This window comes from Scophthalmus maximus, chromosome 1, assembly GCF_022379125.1.
Source record: "Scophthalmus maximus strain ysfricsl-2021 chromosome 1, ASM2237912v1, whole genome shotgun sequence".
NCBI lineage: Eukaryota > Metazoa > Chordata > Actinopteri > Pleuronectiformes > Scophthalmidae > Scophthalmus > Scophthalmus maximus.
Genome location: NC_061515.1, coordinates 18,181,654 through 18,208,262, shown reverse-complemented (window position 1 = coordinate 18,208,262; position 26,609 = coordinate 18,181,654). Strand labels below are relative to the sequence as shown.

Genomic DNA, 26,609 nt, shown 5'->3' with positions numbered 1-26,609 from the left:
CTGCAACAAACCTGTCATCTGCACAAACCGGCGTTGCGTTGTTTTAACGGGCGTGAAAACCCATGATATCACCCTCTCTCTCTCTCCCTCTTTCTCTCTTTCTAAAGCATAATAAATAATACAAACGCAGACAGGGATGGTGACGGGTTTTCTTGAAGGTGGGAACTCAAAAAAACCCAAAAATCTGGCCCGTGCCCATCGAACACGTATATATATATATATGGCCCTTGCATACGAAATGAAGACCGGATTCGCCATGTATGCGTCTGGATGATCCACACGGGGAATCGGATCGTTTCACCCACGATAAATTCGGTCTGGACATCGCGACCACAGTCATAGTAGCATCCATCCAGCCCCCCTTCCCGAAGCAATATCGGTATAGCATGTGTACTTACTATGAGTTTCGATGCGCTCTGTCAAAGATTAACAGTCCGTCCTCGGGGTTGGACCCGCCAGAGTGTGGTGGGGGAGAAAAAGCCCGGTGTCGAGATTATTTGGTAAAAATATGCGTTTTTTGTTTTTTTTATGGCTATATTAATATGGCTATAAATGTGCAAGCTGCTCCGTGCGTAAATAAAGAATGGTAGGAGAGAAAAAAACCCGCCTCTTATTCGGCTCGTTTCCGTGTATTGCAGTTACGCGCGGCGAAGGTAAGAAATGACAAACAAAACAAACCCATACAAAAAAATATACAAGCACTATATACAAACGCATCCCTCCATAAGCGACGGAACACCGATTGACCACACTCCCCTCCTCTTTTTCCCCTCTCCCCCCTCCCTCCCCCTACAATCTTCAGCTAATTCACGACGTCATGATGGAGACGCGCCGTGCGTAACAGTCTCCTCTCTCACGCATTTATCCGGGGTTTCTCTCTCTCTCTCTCTCTCCGCTTCCTTCCCCAAGATGAAACACACCAAGGTCCAGACTCACAACTGCCAAAATAAACAAAAAATATATGTCATAATGAATCATAAAAGAGGAGGCTTTGCATTGGTGCTAAGCTTGCGGATTGATCCCACCGTGAATAGTGATATCGCGGCGGGAAGACGACACGGGGTGGAGGTGCAGATATGGCGCTGTGGCATTAACAGTGACTACATCGCTAAGCCCTTCTCCAAAGCCCCTCGCAGCTTAAGTCAACGGAGCAGCCATCAGTCGTCTCGTCAACACGGGTTATCCATCGAATCAAAGCCCCGTTGACTTATTCGTCTCACCCCCCCCCCCCCCCCCCTTTCTTTTCTACCCTTCACGGCCGGTTCTCTCCTCCCTTCTCCGCCATCTATTCTCAGATCTGCTTTATATTTATATACATCTGCTGAATAATTGAGGGAAGGCTGGTGGAAGACATAACCCCTCTCTCGTCGTCCCTCCAAAAAGAAACAGAACTTCACATCCCATCCTACAAGACAGCAAGCAAATATTGGAATATTGGTGGAAACAGGAAAACAGGAGCCATAGGAGTGTGATCCGTTTTTTTATTATTATTATTGATTATAGGGAATGGCAATGCATTAGTTGGAAATAGGCGAGTGTCATTGTGACTAATTCAGAAATGCCATTAAAAAGGCAGAGGACCAGCTGTTAATACTGGAGTGAGGGTGAGATGTGTTACGGCTAAACAGCAACAATAATGTTTTAAACAATTGTGAGTATCCATCTGTACAACAAAAACGACCACAACCAAAAAATAAAAGGTCAAATATTCAAATCAGTAACAGGCACGCAACTGTACATATCTTCTAGCCTTTGTAATAATTACATACATTTACAAGTCATTTTCCTTGACTTTGTCATACACTTTGACAATCAAAGTACAAAATATCATAAAAGATAATAACAGATAAAAACAAAATCATAGCTCTTCAAGTCTCATCAGAAACGGTGCTTGGGTGAATCACATTATGAGTTGTTGTTCTGTTTTTTGAAAGCGTTACAGGGCACACGCACGGTCTTTTACATGTTTCTGAACAGAACTACAAATGAGTATACAGCCAAGTACTACTCATGCTAAATGACTCAAGGCACACTTCAAATTATGACAAGGTTAGTTTTTTTTTTTTTAAAGCAAACAAGGACTTCTAGCCAACGAAATCTATATATACAAATGTAAACAATATCTAAATAATAAAAAAAGACTACAGCATAAAGACGTAAAGAAAAGGAAACATGGCGGAGCATCATGATTTCAGCTTTAGTTGTGTCAGTGTTCGTTTCAGCATACATACGTTGAATACATACATGTCACAAGCGTCTGTGTAAATAGCTAGGAGTGCACGCTGTCAGAGAGTCCAGACTCTACGCCATCGTTCCTTCTATTCATCATTCAGGAATAATAATAAAAAATGCAATATCTCCTGCCAAAAAACTGTCATAAGCTCTACTTGCGGCATGCGGCAAAGTTACTTGAAATGTGAAGTTCGAACATGCTTTTTTTCACTCGACACTGACAGAATTGTTTCAAGTCATTTCTCCCTCCGATCTAAGACCCGGTGCGGGCGGGTGAGAGCCGCGTGACCCTCAGATTGGTGGCGAGACTCGACGTGGCCGCGGGGGAAAGAAACAGTGCAGGTGGGGTTTTTTCCGTTTTCCCAGTCTCACTGTTGGAACTTTCTTCGCGGCTCCTTTCGTGCTCGAGGAACAAATGCGACCCGGAGGTCCTCTGGGAGGGGGTGAATGCGCATTATACATGTCCTGGAGGGATGTAAGCTCTGTGAGATTCCAGTAGTGTTCTAACTAGGCAGCGATGTTAACTGTGATCAGTGTCAACTTTAGGATAAAGTGTTGTAAGTCAACGCAAAGTGTGCTTATTTACACCAAGTATCGTACAACTACAACGGCCTCACTCCATTTTTTTTAACGTTTGCAGCCAATTCTTTTATCTTATACATCTGTGGGTACCTAGTGTTAGAGATGTTTCGTATTACTATTTGTTTTATGTGTACGACGGCCTCACAAACTGAAGCTTCGGTGGTGCTGCTTGTAGAATTGCTGCTGTCGCTCTCTGGCGGCCGTCTCCATCAGCTTTTCTCTCCTGTCCATCACGCCGCATCGCTCCTTCTCCCCCTCGTCCCCGGTGACGCTCCCCACGTCGCTGAAGTCCCCGAGGTGCTCGATGGAGTCGTATTTCTCCAGGTCGGAAGCGATGGTCTGCAGGCTGAAGACCGACAGGGAATCTGATCCCGCTCGCTCCCTCTCGTTCTCGTTTTCCTTCTCCTTGTATTTCTCCACCAGGTCGCTCCCCGTAATGCCACCGCCGCAGGCTCCGCCTTCTTCCTGGCCCTTCATGTCTGACTCGGCTCCGACAGGGGGACTCCGCCCGCCGCACACGGTGGTGCGCCCTCCCTCGGCCTGGTCCCTCCCCCTCTGAGCGTGGATCTGCTCACTGATTTGCTCCAGGTTCCTCAGGGCGATAGAGTAGCGGGTCTTCACCTTGGCCACGAGCTGCTCCAGCTGCAGCACTTTGGCCTTGTTCTCCTAGAGTCACGCAGAGGACACAGCAACTATCATCACCAATTTCAACTTTGATTTTAAGCCAAACAGAAAAATTAACCATCAGTGACCTCTAGTAGATCCATGAGACACAGACTATATTACAGCAGTTTCGCCATCTCAGCAGCATATGTACAACTTGGGCATTGTAAAAAGAAAAAAAAAAGTTTTACCAAAGTAATCGTAATGGGTTAAATGTCTCATTTGTGAAAACTGAGTTATTACAACCTCCACAAAAAAAGTTGAATAGAGACCTGCTGAGTCACGATAGTCCTGTACTCTGTCACATTATATTACTGCCTATGCAGAGCCACTGCAGTTTATGGGAGTGTCATGACTCAGGATGTTCAGCCCACTCCCGCTATCACATAGCGAATCTTAAATGTACGAGGGGGACAGACACAGATCTGAGCTGTGTTTTTCTTTGTTGAAAAGATATCATCTGTGGCTGTGAGACGTGGAAGTTTGATTGAACAGCGTGTGGATTAAATCTTCATTCAGTCGGTCCGTGCCGGGCAGCTAATGCTAACTAGCAGCTGTCTGCTGATATCAGGCTGACGTCTTGTCAACACAAACAGTGCAGATGAAGCAGAGATTAGACCTCCGCTGGAGCATCTGCTACTGACAGTCCATGCGTAGCTGAATGGGATTTTTGATATATATTATGCATAATGATCACGCCCTTGTAAGCAGCTCAGGTTATGCACATGTAGGAGTCAGGTTTTTGTCAGGCTTGGGCAATTTCAAAAGAAAATTAATATTTACTTTAATGCTGATAAGCTGCAATTTCAAAAGAAAATTAATATTTACTTTAATGCTGATAAGCTGTACGTCACACAATGACACGTTGCTAATTTTATGAATCGTGGTTACATGTAGAGCTGCAACAGTTAATTGATAAGTAATCAACTACTAAATTAATCGCCAACTATTTTGATGATCGAGCAATCGGTTCATCATTTTTTTATGAAAAAAAGGAAAAAATCTCTGATTTCAGCTTCTTAAATGTGAATATGTTCAGGTTTCTTTGCTCCCCTATGACAGTAAACTAAATATCTTTGGTGTGTGGACAAAACAGAACATCCTCTTGGAGTTTGGGAAACACGGTGGACATTTTTCACCATTTGATGGACCAAACAACTAATCGATTAATCAAGAAAATAATCAACAGATTAATCGATAATTAAAATAATCATTAGTTTCAGCCCTATTTACACGCTTACTTTTTTCCATGCCTGAGCTGAATTTCCCTACTCACACCCGAGCTCCTGTGCTACAGTTAGCATGCCCAGCGCACCCACAGAACCGGCAGCTAGCGACACGTAGCGAATATTCGCAGAATATTTTTTTTAAATAAAAGTGTACTGGATAAAAATCGCTTGCTGCCCCTTTAAGTCTGGAGAGCAACACTGATATCTAGTCCCAATTACAACTTGACAACACAAACAGAACCAAAAGTTTCTGGTGAACACGACAAACCATAAGAGGATTTTCTGTGCTTTTCTACAGATCGGGGGAAACTAGTGGTCTGGAGAGCAGCACTGATATCTAGTCCCAATTACAACTTGACTACACAAACAGAACCAAAATGTTTCTTGTGAAGATGACAAACCGCAAAGAGGATTTTATGTCCTCTTCTACAGATCGGGGGAAACTAGTGGACTCTGCGTGTCTGCATTACCTCCAGTATGTGGTTGAACTGGGCCTTGAGCTCAAAGTAAGGTTTGGATTTCAGGATGACTCGTTTGAGGGACTTCTGCAGCATCTGAACGCGAGCCTCGGCCTCCTGACAGGCGTGTGTGACGCGCATGTGCTCCCTCTCGCTGCGGAGTCGCTCCTCCTCCGCTTCGTTCACCTGTGAGAGACAAGCAGCAGCAGCAGCAGCAGAAGAAATACAACAACCGGTCATTAAGAAGACATGTCGAAGAGGTAAACTTTTCTCTTCATCTGATCTTGAGTATTGCCTGTATGTTCATGTAACATTCTCTCTGACATTGATGAAGTGAGGACCATTGCTGATTCATCTAGTTCTTGTAAATATGCTTAAAATAAATCAAACGGTAATGAACTCACACCGACCAGGTTTTTTTGTTTCCCGTCTGTCACTTCAAAAAGTGTTCGACTAACTCATTTTTTTAAAATCCTGTGAATGTTTGTCCCATGTGAGACACCACAGTCATCCAGCACCTGCTGCACGTGGTCCACCCAACCCCACCCTTGTGTCATAACTCGGGATCAGCCCTGAAATCCAGCTCTGACTAACAATTTTTCTTCAAAAACCTGGGTTAATTATAAGGTCAGTTACATTTCAATTCAATTCAATTCAATTTTATTTGTATAGCGCCATATCACAACATACATTGTCTCAAGGCACTTTACATAGTGAGGTCAATATTACAATATTACAGGGAAAACCCAACAAATCCCACAATGAGCAAAGCACTTGGCGACGGTGGAGAGAAAAAACTCCCTTTTAACAGGAAGAAATCTCTGACAGAACCAGACTCAGTTGTGGGCGGTCATCTGTCTCGACCGGTTGGGGTGAGGAGAGAGAGGAGGAAGAGAGGAGAGGTGGGCAGAAAGAGGGTGGGAGGTGAGACAGTAGGAGAGAAGAGAGAGAGAGGACAGTTGTACAACCGCCGCTGTAATCTCTACCAGACTGATACTTATAATTAAAAAATACAATTATGTTGTTGTCATTATTAGTGATGAAATTAATATTAATATTAATAATAGCAATAGTAAAAATGACGGGTTTGGGTCCTGCAGCTCTGGGGTCAGAGATACACTAGGAGATCACATTTATGATCAAAGTTTTTTGTGGGAGGAATGTGAAAATATCGGATACTTTTAGTCAAATGCTCGTTCATCAGCAGCAGCCATGGTTATTTACAAAAGGGGCTTCTCTCTGCGCCACGGTATAAATCCCGCTCAACATCAGACAATCGGTTGTGATTGGACCAGCAAGTTTTTACTGCCGGAGGAAATCACTTCCCAATGGAGGGGATCCAAAACCGTATCCCGGCAGAGCAAATTAAATGAACTCCCAGAATTTGTCTGGGTCCAAGGCTACATATACATTGGAGCGTGGATACAGTGTGATTGATAGCTGGTACTGTTCAATCGGTGCATGGTTGCAGGTGTGGGTGAGCGCAAAGTGGACGAGCTCTGTCAGACCCACCCCCAAATGCTACATACGGTTGCAAAAAACAACAACATCGCTCTGGTAAAAATACAAAAACTCTTCAAAACGCTTCAAAACAGTAGCTCACAAACCAACGGGTGACTTCACAGTGGTCACTTTATCTACAATATTGTATTTTACACATCAGAGCAGAGAGTCTGTGGAGGGCAACAATATTCCTAAAAATTATACTTTTAAGTGTTAAAACAATAACATAACAGATTACAGTATAGCTAATTTGAGTATCAAAAATGTATGGGTGAGAGTATTAATAGTATAAATAAAAAATCCTAAATCGTACCCATTCCGAATTATGGCTCCAATGCCTCATGTCTCTGTCTTATTACCTTGGAGGTGGCATGGTTGAGCATCTCCTGCCAGGTAGGATCCAGGGTGTTCTTTCCATCCGCCATCAGGCCCTGCTCCGCCACGTACACCATCTCCCTGGCAGCCGTGTGCATAGAAACCGCTCTCTCATAGCTCAGCGCTGCCTTCTGCGTCTCCTGCTGTGCCTACAAGGAGCAGACAAAGGTTTTTGTCTAACCCTACAGTACGCAGAAGTGGAACGTGACAAGGACGCGGCCCTTGTTCATGGGTTAATTCCAATTACAAGCTAATCTCTGTCAAACTGTGTTTGTAGAATGAGGTCAAAACCAGCGGGCAAATAACAGATAATCAAAAGGAAAAACGACAAAATACTTTTTCAGATACTTTTGTATAAATGTAACTGTTTACAACTGAGGCTAATCAGAACACAGTTAATGCCCCTACAGGAGCAGAACAAGTGTCTTGTGTCCAGATTGTGTGCAGGGCTACAGTACATCCAGTTAAAATGGATTACAGTTTACACCTGGCACTGGAATGAATCTTGTATGCATATTGAATGACCACCTGTGATCTGTTTTCTCGCCCCTGCCCAGATTAACTTTTGAGTGCAGAAGCACCAGTCACCAGCGACGAGAGCAGAGGAAGGAGGGTCCCACTCGGTGACAAGAAGTCTTTCATTTACACAAGGTGGTTGGATGGCAGGAAACACTTGTCTTTTGTAAACTGGACTTCAATGGTGCAGTGGAAACTCTACATCATGAAAACGACAAATCGCTGCAATGTTGTCAAAATATCGTAGTTTACCACGGGTAAAGATCAGCCTGTAGGGGATTCATGCTGCTGACTCAAAAACAACTCCTCGGTGGAGCCAAGAATGCATCCGCAGTAACAATACACTACCTACATGTGACAAATGCATCTTCCCAATTGCAGCCTGAACAATTTTAATTCTAGTTTTTTTTTTCTACAGTGTAATTTGGGAGCTATTACCTCACTCCAAGATGCATTTCAGTGCTTAACATGAACAGGACCAGAGGGGGACGTCTTGATTGCAGAAATTAAACGTTAGAATAAAATTGCCTGCGTAGTACTACTTGTAGTAGTATTTGCGTCCTGCTGATTTCACAATGGCCAATAAAAAGAAAAAAAGGGTTATATTGTTTCCTGGCTCCACTGGTGTCTGGGAATGTGAGACTTAATGCATCTTCTAATACCTTCAATATTGTGTGTGATATATAATTATGCCTGACCAAATTTGGTCTTAAATGTGATTCAGAGGACTAAAGAGGCACTAAGCGATTCTAAAGCAATACACGTTTTGTAAAATCAGCGGATATTTCCTCACCATCCGTTAGCTGGCGCTTTTGTGCATGCGCCGAAAAAAAATCCGGGTTTTTCGGCTAAGTAATACATGATCACTCGTTTAACAATCCTGTCGTGGCTTAAGCTGTTTTCAGACGTGAACTCTGGAAAAAAAGTCTGAAGGATTGCATCCAGACATTCTCCAGAGTTTGCCATTCACATACGAGAAGATTGTCCGAGTCGGACACGTTCACAGCAGCAGGAAAATGTCCTGAACATTCTGTGGCGTCTGAGTGGAGCAGGCAGGACATGATGATAATTACACTGCAGAAAGCAGTGTTTTTGTTTACAGTCACCGACAATTTTATATTTTACAAGGGGGCTTGGAGGGAAAGTTCCAGGAAAATTACCTGACGTCAATGCATGTCTGTGAGCAACTATAGTGAGATGTTTCCACGTACTCCGGCGTGGCTATATGCATGTGAGCTGTACCAACAATCTTCTCTGTATGCAGATCTATGTTGTAATAAACTCATATAATCAAGTATGAACAACTGAGGCTCCTTAATTTGACCCGTGTATACACCACTGCACCTCCAGACATCATCATTTTTTCTGCACCAGGTAGATATTAACTCCTTGTCCACACTGACGCAAAGGTTTCCCCGAACGGATATTTTCCCTTTCGTTTAAAAAATAAACATTCTGTCCACACGACATTCATCTTACAAAATATCTCCGTCCAGACGAGAACACAATGATGACTACAAATGCTCAAACAAGCCGTGCCAGTGGGTGGCGATAGAGTCTACATTAATGATATGTAAAATATCAGAAGAACATTCTGAGCATGTGTGGTAATCTTGTTCTCCTTTGGCTGTAGTTACTTCATTTGACATCCGTTTCTTCACCCTAATTTATAGAGATGTTCTGATACCAGTATCGGAAATACCTCCGATACTGCCGAAAATGCTCGGATCGGGCGGCGGCGAGTTCGCGAATCTATGTATCAAACGGATACCATGTCCATAAAATATATTAGTTTCACCCAGATAAAACTGCTATTTTTTCTTTTCCAGAAAATCACTTCTTCTTTGCCGCCAGTTTTAGGGCGGCAAAGAAGAAGTGATTTCCAGTTGTGTAGTGTTAGCCTGAGCTAGTGCAAATGTGGAATGTGGTGCAGTAAACGCTGGTATAGCTTAGCTTAGTTACAACACTGACTTTGGTACCGACGTTCGGGGTTCGATTCCTCAATGCTACCTACCTACCTACTGGTATGAGTCCAAAAATTGATGATTGTAAGTCATTACGGACAAAAGCGTCAGCAGAATGAATTAAATGTGATGTTAAATTCAGTTGCAAACTTGTAAGTAGACTTAGCAGTGCTGAACCGAACACAGAGACACTGCTGTATAGTTGTTGGTACAGTTGGTTTTTTTTTTTACAAATCTGCACTTTAGAAGGTGATTAAAATGTATCATAGAGAACAGTATGAATGTAAACTCTAGCATCTCATTAAGGCAAACTGTATTTCTGAAAGACGTTTTCTTTAAAAGGCAAACAGTTTCTCTTTCAAACAAAAATATTTGAAACACATAGGACACATGACATTTCTGACACATCCTGCATGTTGTTTTACCTCTTTTGCAAGGCGACGAGCTTCATAGTATGGCCTCGCTTTCTCTATGCAGCTCCCAAGCTGAGAGCTCTGCGCGTTCAACTTCCTGGCGGACTCCGTTAGTATTTTCCGGTACCCTGATCTGGCATCCTGGATGGTTAATGCATAAAAAGGACGAGATTAGATTGTACCTGTAATGGAATGACTGATTCAGATTTTTCACAGGAGGTGGGCAGGATGTGAGTAATCAATTCACTTAGTGTCAAACTATCAGCGCCAATACATTTTCCATTTTAAGAGTTCTCCCCTTTTTCCGAATGTTATGCCTAAAGGATATTGGAAAATAAAGGATCATATTGATTCGCAATTTCTGTGTGCGCTGGTAAAATATTTAGCAGCAGGGACTCAAGCGATTCCCTGGGTGATGGAAAATGTTTTAATCCCATCCCTAGTGAGATTTGTGTTATGAAAAATCAAATGATTTGTATTGAATCTATTCTCCACATGCATCAGTCATGTATGGGACTTTATTAAAGGGCTGTAAGCAACAATTATTTTCACAAGTACAATTTTTTTATTCATTCATTTAGTATGTAAAAGCTCAGAAAGGGTGACAAGAGGCCATGTTCAGATAGTTTTGTGTCTGAACCTCGGGGATATTCAGCTCACAGTGCCACAAAACGGTGAAATCCCACAACATCAGCAGCTGGAACCAGAAAATGTTTGCTGATCAGCTAATAAGCAATGGTCAAAATTGATGCTGAACAAATGTGCGTGCACTGATCATTCACATGACAATATCCAGCCCTGGTTTTTGTACTTACATCCAGCTGCAGCTCGAGTTTGTTGATCTCTGCACTGGCTTCGTTGAGGTGCTCCAACTCTTCCTAAGGGAAACATTTTAAATAAAGCACTTGCTTATGGCTCGTTTTAACAAATACAAAAAAAGCCAATGCTTCATTTCAACTCCATCCATTTACCACATCAGTATAGTATAAAATGAATGAATGCTTTATACCCTACTTAAATGTAGCTGTAAGCTGGCGTTAGTAAGATACCCTGCTATAAGCGGGCTGTTGTTTGAAAAGATCACAGTAATAGAAAAAACTCGCACAGTTGATGACAATATCTAATCTTCCAAAGCTGTCTGGGGCTCGTACCTGGATCCGGGGGTCCAGTTCCTCCTCGTACGGACCGTGCAATTGCTCTCCCCCGCTTTTCGGCCCGTCACTTTCGCCCTCCCCGCAGGTGTCCCTGAGGGCCGTCTCCAGTGTAAGTCCGTTGGTGTCTTTGACCTCCTCCTCCCCATCCCCGTTGGGAATGAGCTCTCTCCAGTCCCCGGCGTCAGACTCCCCGGACCCGGCGGGGCTCTCCCGCAAGTCGCCTGGCTCCATCCCGGGGGCCGCACAGTTTCGCTAGCAGCGGCGTTAGCTTGGGACTTCAGCAGCGGGCGTGCCGGCTACGTCAGTCACGTATGAAACCCCGTTGCACCTAACAGCGGCTGGGCGTTATCACACAGGGGTGAATTGGAAAATAATCCCAGCGGTGGCGAGTGTTGAGGAGTGTCCAATCCGCCATATCAAATCAAATTCGAAACGCGAACCCACTGGGCTAGCCTAGCCTAGCCTGGAGCATAGCATGCTAACAGGCTAACGCTAACTCGTGTGAATTTAACGGCTGCTTTAGTGCGAACAGGTGAGAACAAAGGTGAAAAGTGAAAGGAGGCCCATCACTGTGTCCCCCAAAGCCATACGTTTTTTCCTCCATCTCTTACCGGGGGTTCCTTATCGTTGCTAGACTAGCTAGCGGTTTCGGTCTCACATCATCATCACACACGAAGTAAACAGACGAACGGTAGTTTCGAGAGGGAACCGCGCTGCGAGGTTTGGGCCACGGCGGCTACCGTAGACAACAACAGCACTGATATCGCTGATGAAGACTCCTGACATGGGCGACTGGTGGAAACTTCCACAGGTAGATTGACATACGCCCACCGTGGCATTGTCTTTTCTAGAAGTCTAATTCTTAATTGGTACTATAACTCATCTATTTTAGTTTGAACGTAATCGAATTCAAGATTGTTCTGTCAGGAATGTATCATATAATCAGTTGTATGCAGAGGTTTTGGCAAATTACATTTTGAGATTATTTTTTGAAAAGAAAACAGATGTTCACGCGTTGCCCTCAGTTACTTATTAATTTCATGAATTTAACAGTGGCATGTGCACATTTTTGGACACCCCGCAAACTCAGCGACTCCCTCCACTTTGCCAGTATCAAATCCTGGATGCAGTCACAGTCAATAAAGTGAAAATGAAGAGAGACTGGCATGACATTACAGCATTCACACCAAATAGATCAAATTAAACAATAAATTACACTGCTTCATAATTACTTATTTTATTTACATCTTGGCACAAGCATTCAAGGTGGATGACGTGTTATGAATTTTGTTGCAGGTCATGAATCCATGTTGGACTGAGCAAGATGATCAAGAACATTATGAAGATTGTCCATCATGCCATTTCCAATTCTCTTTATATTTAATATACTAACAAGCTCAGTCAACCACACCATCTATTATTGTGCTTTGCACAGAGTTACTTGAATATATTGAATATAATTATACAACCTTGGACTTGTCCAGAAAACGTGGAGCCTTCTGCAAAGTTAAATCAGTCACATATAGAGGAGATAAGAGGAAAGATGATGCTGTGCATAGACAGATTTTACAGATTTCCCCAAGATTCGGCCTCACAAATTTGCTATCTTAAGGAACTGTATTATAATTGCTTGTTTATTGTTTGGCTGCACACATTGAGTTTGCAATAACTCCATAAAGGATATTGTTATGAAGTCTCTTTCTATAAAGCAAAATTGTGTATTGATTCTTTTTTATTCCAAAAATATACAAACACAGAGATGTCGTAGTTTGAAAAGTAAGAAAGCTTCAGAATATACAACGTTGAAAAAAATCATTTAAAACTAATCGTTAGCTAGAAGAACTGATTTTCATACATGACAAAAATAATGTGAATCAAATGACGGATTATAATGCAGACATGAAACACCATAAAACAACCATACCACAGATTATGATTTCATATTCATACCAGATATAAAAAGTTCGTATAGGCTACGAGAAATTGCAAATAATTTAAACAAAAGTGGCAAATTGGGTAATTGCATTGGATGCGTTCTTGAATGTCATGTGCACAATGAGCATAGTATAAAAAATAGATCTTTAGTGCATTACAGCAGTTTTGTCAAACAAACTGTTTAGGCCATATCCTACACTGTAAGATATGTTTGGAATAATGAAAAAGACCTGAGTAGCATTGGCACCAGAAAAGAGGGATTATTATCAAGGACAATGAACTGGAGTATATATCATTCACTGCAAGAGAAAGTTTAAGGACTTCACTCTTTGGTCTGGAATGCTCTCCCCATCTGACAAAAGGTTTACTGCATCTTTCCCCTCAGTTATCAGCTCGAGGTGGGATCATACTGTGTCCATCCTGGAGGAGGAGCCAAGTAGATTCTCCTTCCTCTCGAGATGAAACTGACAACTCCTCTATATCCCGTTCTTGGAACTCCCGACTTCAAGTCATCCATGATTCCCAAGTTTTTGGCCAACACTTTGAAACTGTTCTTACTAGAGTATTGAAGGCGGAAGGGTCCGGGTCCATTTAGCTGCCCCTGCTTAACATCTTCATACTTCACCATGGAAGCACTGTAAACTTCCTTCTCAAAACTGATTCTGTACGTCTCCTCCTTCAAGTAGCTTAGGTCGGTCTTCGTGAAAGGCACAAATTCGGTATTCAGTTTAATGTAGCGCAGGTACTTGTCATAAAACTGACCCAGACTCACACCTTGCCGGCCAAACGTCAAGGTCCGTGAGATCTCTGGCCGGATGCAGGCTCGGCTGCGCCGCTGCTCTGACTGACGCATCCAGTCGTCCCAGAATGCAGCGGGCCATTTTGGCTCCAGCTCCTCCCACGCCTCCCTGAGGAGCATCCAGCCCAGACCGGGAAAGAAGTCCGTCCGGTACAGCAAAGCAGCCTTCCCGGGATCCACGTAGCCATCCCTGCCATTGTCATTCCAAGCTGACACACACCACAGATCGGGGTCGGATTTCAGGAGTGGCAGCGTGGCTCGGAAGTACTCAAAGAAGTCTGGTGCCACCTAGAGTAGAAGATGAATAATTCAGTTTGTGTGACATGCAAACAAGTGAAATCCATGACAACTTATCAGCCATAAGATATGGAACAAATGCAATGCTTAACTACTCATTTATAAAAAAAATTAAAAAATGAAACCTTTAAATATACACAGTGCTTTCATGTGTTAGCATTAGCATTACCTCCAAGTCATCCTCTACAATCACAACTGAGGAGTGAGAAAGGGTCTTGAACACTTGGTTGAGAGCCCAGCGGTAATGCCTGGAGATCTTGTAGTAACCCTGGAACTTCTTGTGCTCTGGCCGCACGGCGATGTCGGATAAGTCCGGCTGTTTTATGTGAGTTACTTGATTTCCATAAGAACGAATCACCTCTGCAGTGTCGACGTGTCCACAGTCCTGACTCACTATGATTGGGTGAAGCTCCGCAGAAGGGCGGTGCTGCAGGAGCTTGTCCAGGCAGCGCCTCACGGTGACCCTGTTACAAGCGATAACCAGGATAGGAATGACGGGCTCGGGGGGGGCTGCCACCTTCAGTTTGTTCATGATTTGTGGCTCCCAAAGTGACTGGTGACTCTGGATCTGGATCAGGATTTTTTTCTGCAGTTCGAGCTCTGCTTCGAACGTGTCCGCCATTCGGAGCACGTCTCCCACGACATCATTGGTTGGCATTTGAGCCACCACGTCCCCCTGCTCTTGGCCAGGCATGTCCGACTGCCCGGGCGGGGGTCTGCCCCACAGTAGAAGCACCAGTATGGCATTCCAGGTGATAAACAGGAACATACAACAAAGAACGAGGGAGCCTCTTTTGCGGAGCATGGCCCAGAAACTCAAAGAGCGGGAGGGGGGGGGTCAGGAGGGACGGGTGTGACTAGGAAGACGTGTCTTTGTCATAGACAATAGGAATGGGATACGGGACAGGCAGCCAGCGTGTCTTCACAAGTACATGATCAGAGACATGGAGTCGAAACCTTGTTGGTTACTAAAGTTATTCGTACACAAAGCGGTGCCAATGAATGTGAAGCAGGATGAAATATAATGAGGGGCAGGATTCATCTTGGAGTGATGTGACGATTCTGGCAGATCCTCAACTTTCTATATCCTCTTCCATCTGAAATGATGAGGAGATAATGCACTTAAATAAGATCTGAAACAATTAGTCAATGAGTTGATTAGTCAATTGACTGCAAATTAATCTGCAACAATTTTTCACGATGAAACAAACAAAAGTAAGTTCAGTGATTCTTTGACGAAAAAATGGAAAAGTTCAATTTCCAGGTTCTCAAATCTGAGAATCAGATGCTTTTCTTTCTCAAATATGAGAAATAATCGAATATCTTTGGTTTCTCGCATGGCAGTTGATCAAAACAAGCCGATCTGAAGATGAGATTGATTATTCTAATGATTATTTTTTCCATTAATGGCTTGATCTATGAAATCTTTATAAAAAAGAGGCAATCACATCTCCAAAGGATCAATCTGAAGTCCTCAATTGTTTTGTTCAGTCGGACCTAAAGTCCAAAAACTCAACGAAACCATTGACAGTAAAATATAACAAAAAGAAAAACAGGCATTTGAGAAGCTGCAACCTGAGCAATAATTTTGACAAAATGTTTGCTTGCCAATCATTTTTCTGTCTATTGATTCATCTTCTAATCGTTTCAACACTGTATCATATAGAGCCATGGGCCTCCCCTCAGACAAAGCTTAGAAAAAGGGGGCGCCTCCCTCACCCGACCTTAGTTTAGTTTCGCTCAATTTGTTGATGCCCTACGTGATCACGATTGTTATTTGATCCCATAGAAGCTCAACAATTGAGCAAAAAAAGACAAATATTGCTTTTTGACATAGCATAAAATGGCACCATAAACATAAAAAAGGTCTGTTCGGAGGCGTTTTTTAGTTTCCGACACAAGTAAAGAGAGAGAATACTCACCAAAACACATCACTAAACTGTCATTTTGACCATATCACACACTTTCCCTTTGATCACTAATACAATTTTTCTTTCCAACTCCCACTTCGAAAACCCTCTGACATAATCCAAACAACTAATCGAGAGGATGGTCGACCGATTAATCGATAATGCAAATAACAAATAAAACCCTTTTAACTTTTGCAATTATTATAATTGTTATTATTTCAGCCAATCAAAAAAGTGGAAACAACACTGCCACACTGGACAAATGAAAGTAGAGAAGTCCTGTCCGAACTTCCACTTCTTCGGAGGTTCACTGGCGAACCGGAGCGATGAGTCACCGAACTGTCACAGATCGATTTTCTCCGGTCACCTGTGGCTGCCAGAGGCCGAACCACCAGTTTTTAAAACACCAACTGTAAATGTTGAGCTCGGGGGATTTAAACACAGACGCTCGACGGGAGGGAGCGTGTCGAAATCGGCTCTCACCGTGAAGCCGTGTGGCCGCTTCCTCCTCCCGTTGGCCATGACTCGCCGCCGTTCCGTCGATGACAACCGGCGAAGTTTCGCGGCGCAAACCGAAGGCGCGGGCGCGGCCGGTGTGGAACTGCCCCCCTGCTTGTTTCCCAGCCACTTTTTGAGGGCAAGTTGACTGCCCTTTCTCAGTTCCCCTTGCTTCTCGTAAGGACTGCGGGAGGAAGAGGAGGAGGTGGAGAAAAAGTAACACGACGACTTCCTGGGTAGATCAAGTGAGGGGAAGTCCCGCCCCTACTGTCACCTTGAGGAATTACACAACCGAGCATTCTCTGCAGAACTCTCTACAAAAAAAACAACAACAACCAGCTCCTGTCTGTCTAAAGATGTTATTTATTGTTCGCTATCTTATTCTATTAAAAGGCAGGAAATAATATAAAATATAGACCCAACTATATACAGTAGCAATACTCTCCTTTCTTTCTGCTTGGTTGCAGATAAATGCATGCGTGTGATTTGGTCTCTTGGGACGAAAAGGCCAATGTGTTGTCATGTTTACAGAGGATCCTGATTTTATGCAATTTCTTTTTTATGATATATATTTTATTCAGGTTTTTTTATTACAATTTTGACATAATAAAAATAAACACGAATGGCATCCAGTGCATACAGTTTATTAATCAAAACCAAGACAAAGACCAAAGACAACAACAAAAATTATGCCAAACGTGCCCGCAGGTCATTTGCAATGCGAGATTTTCTAGGTAAGAACAATCCAGGTAATGGAATAGGCCTATATTGTGCTACCAACACAACTGGGGAGAGTATAATACATATACACAAACAGGGGTCGGATCACATTACCCAAGCCTAGATATGCTATATATTTTCCACACCTGTCAATATATTTGTCCATCCTATCAGTGCTTCTATAAATCATTTGCTCATAAGAGGCTACTTTACTGATTTCAGTACACCAATCCTGGTGTCTTCCACCCCCTCATCAAGATTCGTCTACCCAAAACGATGCAAGTCAATATCAAGTCAGGTAAACTTACAGTGGGCAACTCCAATAAAATCGATTTGAGAATTTTAAATTGGATAAGCCTGATTCTAATATCCCTTGACATTTCCTTTGAGTTCCCACAGATCCGCTCCCACTCCTGTGCACTACTTAGTGAAAGGGCCATGTCCCTCTCCCTGCTATCTTTAAAGCTTGAGGCATTGTATTGGTCTGATCGAAGATCTTTGAATAATAAAGTGATTTTATGCAATTTCTGGAGCATTTTCATTGGTCTATTTAGACCAATGAAAAAGAGAGGCAGAAAAAAACAGTGTGGCATATGGGACAGTTTAACCACACTCGTCAGAACATAATATTAGTACTTTGCTTCATATACTATGAGGCTATAGTATATAAAAGTTAAAGTGGACTGCCATGCAGTGGAATAATGTTTTCATCTCAAATGCTAAGAAGAACAAAGGTAAATGTCTTTTTGGGGGGGGGGGTCTTGCTACAGCTACCAGATATCAAACAACATACATCCTTAACAGAGGATGCTGTTTTTTAAGTTAACAGAATTAAACACAACCCCTGGAGCAAGCAGGTATTACAATGAGCATTTTCATTCATCAATTTTAAAAAAACAAATTCCTGTAACTGTGGAATATGCAAAGGTTTGGGTACACTAGTCGGTACACACAAAGTTAACTTGGAGACGTAAGACATAACTTTTTGATGAAGTAAACACAATCTTTGAAGCAAAACAGACATAAATTAAAAATGGATGGATGAAAACGGATGAATGTGTCATTTTTTATGAACTCATCATATATTTGATCTGTGACATCTTAATCTGGAAGGTAGCCTGTAACTGCAGCTATCAAAATAAATTAAAAATGAGAAATGTAGTAAAGTAGAAGTATAAAGTATAAACTATGGGAATACTGAATTTAAGCACAAGTACTTCAACACTACATTCGAGCACAGTACGTTCCACCTCTGCCAATAACCCATATGATAATAATGTAACTGTGACAGGCACAGTTCTACTTCACATGAGTACTGTTGTGTTTACTTTAAGTAAACATTGTTGTTAATACTTCTGTACTTTTGCTTTTAAACATTTTGAATGCATGACTTAAACACCACTGTGTTTAAGTCATATAAATCATGACTTATATACTCTGTCCTTAGAGCAGATATATTTAGGCTCAGTCCAATATAATTCACAGTGAAACAAAATGCCTCCCAGATACAAATGGAGGAATATGTACAATTTTGAGAATTATTCCACCACATTTAAGTTTTTCCACTTTTTATTCAGACGTGATTTGTATTTTTATATTTTGAGATCCTATGCCCCTTCCAAAGGGAAATTTTTATTCCACAATATTTGAGATGGAGAAAGTTTTAGTGCCAAAAAAAGAATGCTGTCATTGGATTATCCAATATGAGGCGAGTAACTTCAGTTGTCAGTACAATTGACTTGCTTATTAAAGGAAAAAGAAAAACCCTGTTGTTTCATTTAGCACCGAATTGAAGTCCAAATACCTTTTTATTGTGAAAGCCAAGTAAAAATCAATAAATAAGGTTGACAGTGTGTGTGTGTGTGTGTGTGTGTGTGTGTGTGTGTGTGTGTGTGTGTGTGCGTGGGTGTGTGTGTGTGTGTTTTGGTGCTGAGGCCTTTGGACTCCCTCTCAGTCAGGTCTGTCCCCTGTGACCCTCCGTCCACAGCCCGAGTTGATCTTGGAGCAGCTGAGGGATTTGGGACTATTGATCTGTCCATCAACCTGAAACAGAGGACATGATTTCTTATAGTCCAAAATCACTAACACACAGTTAATTATGGAGGCTACTCTATATTCTCACAACGCTCACCTGCTGCAGGGCACCGTTTTTGATGCCTTTCTCATCCTCTGCGCACGGCCCATGCTGCTGCGCATCACCGCTGGACCTCCACGACACCACCAGCCTCAAAAACCAGAACTCTGACAGCAGCGCATTCAGAAAGAAGCAGGTGCTCTTCAGATTGCAGCACTCAGGCCTTCTGATACCTCTGCCACCCCATTCCCCGCCCCCCCCCCCCCCCCCTCCCCCAGCTAGCTGTTCTCGATCAGTTTGAGCCCATTACCCTATCCTCCCTCTTTGATGCAGTCAGACATCTGCAGCCCTCCAACTGCCCCTCTGACTGTCTACCCTCCCGCCTACTCAAGGATGCTACAGTTTTCGACACAGTTGCCCCCTTCCTTCTACTTTTGATCAACATCATCCTCTCCTCTGGTTGCGTCCCGGCTGCCTTCAAGCATGCCGTGGTGCAGCCACTACAAAAGAAGCCAAACCTTGACCCCTCTATCCTCTCAAACTTCAGGCCTATCTCCAAACTACCCTTCCTGTCTAAAGTCCTCGAGCGAGAAGTTTACGTCCAGTTGAAATCCTTTTTAACTAACAACAACATTTATGAGAAATTCCAGTCTGGCTTTAGAACAGCCCACAGCACAGAGACTGCTCTCCTGAGAGTCCTTAATGACCTGCTCCTAGCTGCCGACTCAGGCAGCCCTGTGATCCTGGTGCTTTTAGATCTTACAGCAGCCTTTGACACTGTGGATCACAGGATCCTGCTGTCTCGACTCGAGCAGCACGTAGGCATCAAAGGCACAGCCCTGAAGTTCTTCCAGCTCTACCTGGCCGAGAGGACCTTCTCTGTCCAGCTTGGAGATTCCACCTCTTCTGTTGCCCCCCTCACCTGCGGGGTCCCTCAAGGCTCTATACTAGGCCCCATTCTATTTCTGTTGTACATCTTACCCCTAGGGGAAATCCTGGTCAAACACAACATCTCCTTCCACTGCTTTGCCGACGACATCCAGCTGTATCTCCCTCTAAGGGGTGATGGGCAGGGTGCACTCCATCCATTGCTTGACTGTCTGGCTGACATCAAGGCATGGATGGGTGCAAACTTCTTCAACCTCAATGAGAGTAAGACAGAGATCATTGTTTTTGGCAAATCATCAACGGGCTTCTCCACCGATGCCCTGGGCCGTCTCGCCTCTAACATCAGGCCTTCTGTCAGAAATCTTGGCGTGATTTTTGACAGTGCCTTCATGTTCAAGCAGCAGGTCAGTGCAGTAGTTAGGAAAAGCTTTTTCCACATGAGAACCCTAGCTAAGATCAAATCCTACCTGCCCCAGAGTGATCTAGAGAGAGTCATCCATGCCTTCATAACATCTCAACTGGACTACTGTAACGCTCTATACACCGTCATTGATCAATCACAGCTCCGCCGCCTGCAGTTGGTTCAGAACTCAGCCGACCGACTCCTCACCTGCACAAAAAAGCGCGAACATATCACCCCGGTCCTCGCATCACTCCACTGGCTCCCCATCCGCTATTGATTTTAAACTTCTACTCACTGTTTACAAATCCCTCCATGGTCTGGCCCCCACGTACCTGTCTGATCTTCTCCACCACCACATCCCCTCCAGAGCACTACGGTCAGCTGACCAACTGTTGTTGGAAGTGCCCAGGTCCAGGTTAAAAACCAGGGGGGACAGAGCCTTTGCAGTAGTGGCCCCCAGACTCTGGAACTGCCTCCCCCTGCACATCCGTGCAGCCCAGTCTCTGAATATTTTTAAGTCCCATTTAAAGACCCACCTCTTTTCACTAGCCTTCGATTAGTGTCTCCTTTTTAAGTGCCAGTGCATAGTGTTCCCTGGTTACCTTTTAAATTTTCTTTTTGCTTTACTTTACCTATTATATTATTGTATTGTATTATTCTTTGTTTATTGCACTTAATCACTTTCTTGTGAAGCACTTTGGTGCGGCTCAGCCGTCTGTAAATGCGCTATAGAAATATATTGACTTGACTTGACTTGACTTGACTTGCCGACCCGCCGGTTAAGAGGAAAGACCGCTGTCTTGCATTTGACGTTATGGACACCTTCAAAACGCCAGCCGGTAAATCACTGATTTCCTTCAGACGTACCATTTTGCAGACGCGCCCAGCATATTTGTCGCATTCGATCATTCGGATCGTCTTCGAACCTTCATCTATTACAGTCAGGTTCCAGTTCAGTGTGCGCGTCAGCAGACGCAGCCGCGCGTTTTGGACACCGCCGGGCGCAGATGATGAGTGCGCGTCGTCCCCTGTGGAAAGCGAAAGTTTTGGATACTACAATTTTTTTTTAAATTTCCCTGAAATCTTCTCCTCTCGACATTTTACAAAACCCCGGGGCGATTTGTACGCCACAGTCAGTCTCCCTCCTCCCACCACAACACGCTCTCCTTGGTGAGCAGCCTCCCTGGTTTGGCCCGCTTGCGCTCAGCCAGCGAGTCGCACAGCGTCCCGCCGGCCAGTCCGAGGCTGTACCCCAAAGAGACAGGCCGCTTGGTCGACGGGTTCCTGGTCCAGATCTCCCCCGACACCGCAGAACTGGTCAGAACTGGCCATACTGGTCGAATAGATATAACAGAGCCTTTTGGGTTTTGCGTACCTTCTCATTTACAGTATAATGTTCACCCTCTGTCCGTGCAGTCACATTGTCCAATGGTTAATTTGCGCAAGAAGGGACCCGGGGGGGGGGGGGGGGGGCTATTCTGGTCTGGTGTGTGTGTGTGTGTGTGTGTGTGTGTGTGTTTGTGAGTGGAAGGAAGGGGGGTAGTCATATTTTAACAGCAGAGCCCTGTATTTTTTGTATTAGCAGGAGCAAAACAAAACAATATTGATACAGAATTAGCCTTTCTGAGTTTTAGGCTATAGGTTACTGTATAGCTGCTATAACTTATGGTGTAATTGTCAATGCTACTAACCAGCTATTTTTACGTTGTAAGTTGTCAGTGCTGTTAGTTTAAATCACTTCGTACTGATGAGTAGTTAAATCTCCAACAATAAGCTAAACACAGTGGTGGAACATATGTTCACTTGCTTGTGTATAGGCGACTGCACATTTGTGCAATATTTTTGAGGTGAAATGTAGTGGAGTACAATATTAAGTGGCATACAATGGAAATTGTCAATTAGGCACAAGTACCTAAAAAATATTTGATTAAATGCACTCTCGCCACTGTCTTCAGGGGGGCTTGTAGGTGTAATACTACATGTGCACTGTGACCCATTTCTACTAAACCTCAGCCAAGTCCAATCTCCCTAATGTGATAAATGCTTCAATGGGTTCGGAAACAATTCCAATTCTTACATTCTCAAAAAGCTTTAACTTAACCATGCCATAAGGTGAGTCATATTTAATGGTCTCGTTGTTTCCCTTCTTATCTAAAGCTATTGTAATGGCCGTTTTCAAACAGGTCTCGGAATTCCTCACACGGAACATCCTCCTTGATCCACATTTGTCAGGCTTTATGAATGGCCACTCTGAAACAGCTGTTATCTGTGACAAAAATGACTAAGGGCAGCTAGAGAGGCAGGTCAATGGGCACCTCAGGCAAAGTGCTTTCTTGTTTTGAATCCAACCTATCTTCCTCCATTGGGTCATGGCATAAACATGACAAACGTCCTTATTCTCTCCCCACGGGCTCAATGCTGGGCCCCCTTGTCTTTACAGTACGCAATACCTCCTTGTGCCCAGTTATCTGCTCGCATTGCTTCTCACACCCAACCATACTGGTCATTCCCAACAGATAATCCCATGTTCTCGACGTGATTTTCGGCTCATCTCTCAGACATATCCGCGTCGATGAAGGATCGTCGCCTTCAACTAAACCTCTCTAAGACTGAATCAACCAATCAAAGACTTCCACTGGCTACTCATGGCCACCTGAATAAAAATTCAAGTCACCAATGCTTGCCGATAGAGTGATTCCTTGGTGTGCACCTATCTACTTGAACTCAACCTGCAGGCTTTATGCTCCCTCTCGGCCACTGCATTCCTTTTTGGAACGTCACATGACATTGACATCTTTGTACACAGTTCAGATTGTACTCATTTTTGAATTGGCCTATATTTTACAAGTTGTTGCTTTATGTATAAAAGTAGCTTTCCTTTTCTTTGTGCAACATTTTCCTGATATTATTCTAACTTGCCTTTAAGGCTGCCATTGAAAACTCAGATATAAAGACTGCAGGTCAGACAGATTTACTTGTATCATGTTTTCTCCTCCCAACATGTTCTTGGGGCATATTGCAAGTGATCATATATCCCATTTCACTTCCAGCTTAATCCCCCAAAAGCCAGAGACAAATACCATGAAGGTAAAGACACATCATGCTGACAAATTCAGTCTTGTTTACCAGCCTCGAAGCAGTGAGTCACAGCAGGATAAACAGCAGACATTCAGTATTCAAGCCACCTTGTAAACTAGTCTGTTTACATTACTGGAGGGTATCAGGTGTCTAAAGAAGCCATGCAGGTTTCTTAAAATGTGCAGGGTCCTCACTTTTCCTTAATCAGGAATATACAAAGAACTCAGAGCGGTTAAGAGCAAGATGGCCATTGTTTAATTCCATTAACATAAAAATAAAAATAAAATTCCAGATTACTTTATAGAAACAGAATTGTCATCTGTTTTGGAAATACTGAGCAATGAGTTTTCAGTTCCCCCCCCCAAAAAGTCTTTAGGCTATTTGATCTTGAATAAAGTAAATTCTTTATTCAATTAAAAGAGAAAATATATCAAATATATAAGTGATCTATGGTTATTTACAATGGGCTTATTTATAAACAAAACTCATAAGAGCTAGAAACCCTGAAGTGATTATTGTGCTGAGCCCGACAGTCAAAATTTGCCCCAGACGTTTCATCAGAGAGTTTAGTGCATTTCAACATTTACAGCTTGTCAATCATATATAACCAGCTTCCTTACACACAGAGTATTTCTGGCTTTCACAGTTACTGCAAACATGTTCAGAAAATAACCCAAATATAGTATGTACAGTATGTATGTGCAACTTAAAGCCTGTTTGATAAAAAACATCACTGTCCTTGTTTTCCTTCATTTCTTCACTGCACTGCAAGTGAACCAGCCCGAGTATTTTCCAGTGCTTAGAATTTCCTTCACCATAACTCCCCAAGAGGGAAAGATTGACGCAAAAGGATCACTGAGAATCACATGCTTTTTTTGTGATATTCTCTCCCTTCACTTTAGTCTCATCTCTATTGCCCTTTCAATGTGCACCTCCACTTCCCGTGGTACTGTATGATTGGTTCCCTGGATGAGCAGGCAACCGGTGAATGATCACGTTCGGCACGATCACAAAGGCCAGAATCCCCACCAGCATGAGCGCCGCCGTGATGGTGATGATGGCTGCCACCACGGCGTAGTAGCACCGGTCCGAGCGGAACAACCTGCGCAGTCGACCCCTCACCCTGCTTGGAGGCCTGCCTACATCCACCACAGTGGTTTGCACCATACCCTGCTCCATTGCACTCAGGTGGAGGTCACCGCCCTCTGTCACCTGGTTATCCTGACCCTTTTTAGGCAGGGCCAGGGTATGAGGCATGGTGGTACTGGTGGGAGGAGGGTTCTTCAGCAACAGTTTGCCCTTGCTGCGCTTGAAGCGGATGGACAGTGCCCTCTGCATGTAGGGCGGGAGTTTGCCTATGATGTCCTCGTTGTTGCCCAGGCGAGGCAGGTCCTGGCCATGTGGGATCTCCGTCAGCTCGCGGCACACAGGGCAGGAGAGAGTCTTGAGTTGGGGGGATATCACGTTGATGCGGGCGAGGCACTCAAGACAGAAGGTGTGCCCGCACACCAGCAACTTTGGGGTCTTGAAGATGTTGTCGTAGGAGCAGAAGCAAATAGCGCACTCAGTGTCCTCCACGTCGTCTTCGGGGGGCTTCACCTTCCCCTGGTGGTGCTCCCCTTCTCTCCGGTCTCGTTTCCGCGCCTCCTCACTCCTCCCTCGCTGTCGCCATTCCCCATGGTACCTCTCCCTTTCTCTCCTCCTCCCTCTTTCACCCCTCTCCGAGTCGATACTCCTGGATCGCCTGACTCTTGCGGTCTTCTCCTTCTTCCACTGGCCCTCCTTGCTGTTCTTCTCTTTCAGGCTGGGTTTGGGCTTGACGTTGGGGGCCTGGCTAGCTCCATGGCTCTGGTTCCGCCTCAGTTCGGGCCTGTGTCTGCCCCTGTTATCGCTCATGTTGGAGGGATGATGAGTGCCGTCTGGAATCTGATTGCAGTTTCACAACAGGAGCTCTGTAAAACAGTACCTTGGATAAGTTCATTGGTTTCCACTGAGGAAGAAACAGACTAAAGGAATGTGCCTGCACAGTGGCAACATGCTGTTTAAGGATGATGAAGCAATAGCGCCTAACCTCGTGCTATCTAAAATTACATCTCGATTGTATTCAAATGCGGTGTTTGTTTAATAGGCTTTCCTAATCGGCAGGCACATCTCTAGGGAGAACTGCAGAACTGCGAGTTCTTCAGGTGGATTTCCGCTCGTGAGGATTTTATGATCCTGCTACTTGGGCCCAAACCTGTAAAACTGAACCAAGTCTGACGGCGTCATTGTTTTGAAATGTCATTGCAAACATTCCATCATACCTGTTGATCTTTCCTAGTCAGTCATTTACTTAGGTGTACAACCCGGAGGAGGACGCTCGCACTTCACGTTTTAGCAGCTGTCTTTCTTCAAATTGGAGAAAATCTAGTTTGACACTTGCAACAAGTTCAGTGACAGGTTTCTGATGATTAAAGATTTACATTCGTGAGAAGAGGTTCAATTCCAAGTTTTCTAGAGGAAAAAACCTGACCGACACTTAACAGGAGAGTAATTAACTGGACAGAATTTGCAAAACACACACACATTAACCTGCTGAGGTAGATGGATGTCGGATCACGTTGCCAGAGATAATCCGAAGTGAAAAATCCTTTTTTGTATCAGTGCAGTGAAAACTTGCAAAAAAACCTCATCACTAAAAAACAAACAAAAAACCCTTGCACTTGAACAAAACGTTCGGTCTCTCTGTCGTCAAGGTTATACGCTCTTCTGCTACATTTATTCCTCTAATATGTGAACAGCACTGCCTCGTCCCATACACTCCCCCTCGCTGCCTCCTGCCCTGCCCCTTCTCCTCCTCTCTCCGGTCGGACCAGTTGGACCAGCCGGACCAGCTGTTGGGAGCCAGTGCTTTTCACCATTTGTGTGGGATACGGAGA

The 26,609-nt window shown here is 43.8% G+C and overlaps 4 protein-coding genes across 8 annotated transcripts in view; all 4 read right to left on the bottom strand.

Annotated features, from left to right (window-relative positions):
• gabbr1a (gamma-aminobutyric acid (GABA) B receptor, 1a) overlaps nt 1–754 on the bottom strand; it is a 74,821-nt gene extending 74,067 nt beyond the window's left edge. For all 3 annotated transcript variants that reach the window (XM_035629841.2, XM_035629844.2, XM_035629845.2), the window contains exon 1: nt 399–754. The gene's annotated coding sequence lies outside the window, so the exon portion shown is untranslated. The remainder of the gene's footprint in view (nt 1–398) is intronic.
• A 710-nt stretch (nt 755–1,464) lies between these two features.
• On the bottom strand, nt 1,465–11,834 carry sh3bp5la (SH3-binding domain protein 5-like, a). Of its 2 annotated transcripts, XM_035630179.2 has the most exons (7): nt 11,087–11,834; nt 10,751–10,813; nt 10,576–10,632; nt 9,948–10,076; nt 7,027–7,191; nt 5,177–5,350; nt 1,465–3,480 (listed from the first exon to the last, which is right to left on the bottom strand). In XM_035630179.2, exons 1-7 carry the CDS (start codon nt 11,318–11,320, stop codon nt 2,956–2,958), a joined length of 1,347 nt encoding a protein of 448 aa, XP_035486072.1. In that variant the 5' UTR covers nt 11,321–11,834; the 3' UTR covers nt 1,465–2,955. The 2 variants fall into 2 exon arrangements, with proteins under 2 accessions (XP_035486072.1, XP_035486082.1); XM_035630189.2 differs by lacking the exon at nt 10,576–10,632 and having other exon boundaries at nt 11,087–11,831.
• A 476-nt stretch (nt 11,835–12,310) lies between these two features.
• mgat1a (alpha-1,3-mannosyl-glycoprotein 2-beta-N-acetylglucosaminyltransferase a) lies at nt 12,311–16,768 on the bottom strand. The gene is made up of 3 exons (XM_035633343.2): nt 16,514–16,768; nt 14,290–15,217; nt 12,311–14,111 (listed from the first exon to the last, which is right to left on the bottom strand). The coding sequence occupies exons 2-3, from the start codon at nt 14,923–14,925 to the stop codon at nt 13,413–13,415; spliced, it is 1,335 nt and encodes a 444-aa protein (XP_035489236.1). The 5' UTR covers nt 14,926–15,217; nt 16,514–16,768; the 3' UTR covers nt 12,311–13,412.
• A 7,155-nt stretch (nt 16,769–23,923) lies between these two features.
• On the bottom strand, nt 23,924–26,480 carry rnf183 (ring finger protein 183). Of its 2 annotated transcripts, none has more exons than XM_035639966.2 (2): nt 26,257–26,480; nt 23,924–25,643 (listed from the first exon to the last, which is right to left on the bottom strand). In XM_035639966.2, exon 2 carries the CDS (start codon nt 25,585–25,587, stop codon nt 24,613–24,615), a length of 975 nt encoding a protein of 324 aa, XP_035495859.1. In that variant the 5' UTR covers nt 25,588–25,643; nt 26,257–26,480; the 3' UTR covers nt 23,924–24,612. The 2 variants fall into 2 exon arrangements, with proteins under 2 accessions (XP_035495859.1, XP_035495867.1); XM_035639974.2 differs by having other exon boundaries at nt 26,263–26,480.
• Between the last annotated feature and the right edge of the window lie 129 nt (nt 26,481–26,609).

Bases quoted from the DNA above. Each gene is read 5' to 3' on its own strand.
- sh3bp5la (XM_035630179.2), bottom strand. From the start codon at position 11,320: ATGGAGCCAGGCGACTTGCGGGAGAGCCCCGCCGGGTCCGGGGAGTCT. The intron at 10,077-10,575 runs GTTCAGACACAA...TTAACCATCCAG, and splicing joins GTGAGCTGAATATCCCCGAG to GATGCCAGATCAGGGTACCG. The intron at 3,481-5,176 runs GTAATGCAGACA...GCGTGACTCTAG, and splicing joins AGTTCAACCACATACTGGAG to GAGAACAAGGCCAAAGTGCT.
- mgat1a (XM_035633343.2), bottom strand. From the start codon at position 14,925: ATGCTCCGCAAAAGAGGCTCCCTCGTTCTTTGTTGTATGTTCCTGTTT. The intron at 14,112-14,289 runs GTAATGCTAATG...CTTCTACTCTAG, and splicing joins TTGTAGAGGATGACTTGGAG to GTGGCACCAGACTTCTTTGA.
- rnf183 (XM_035639966.2), bottom strand. From the start codon at position 25,587: ATGAGCGATAACAGGGGCAGACACAGGCCCGAACTGAGGCGGAACCAG.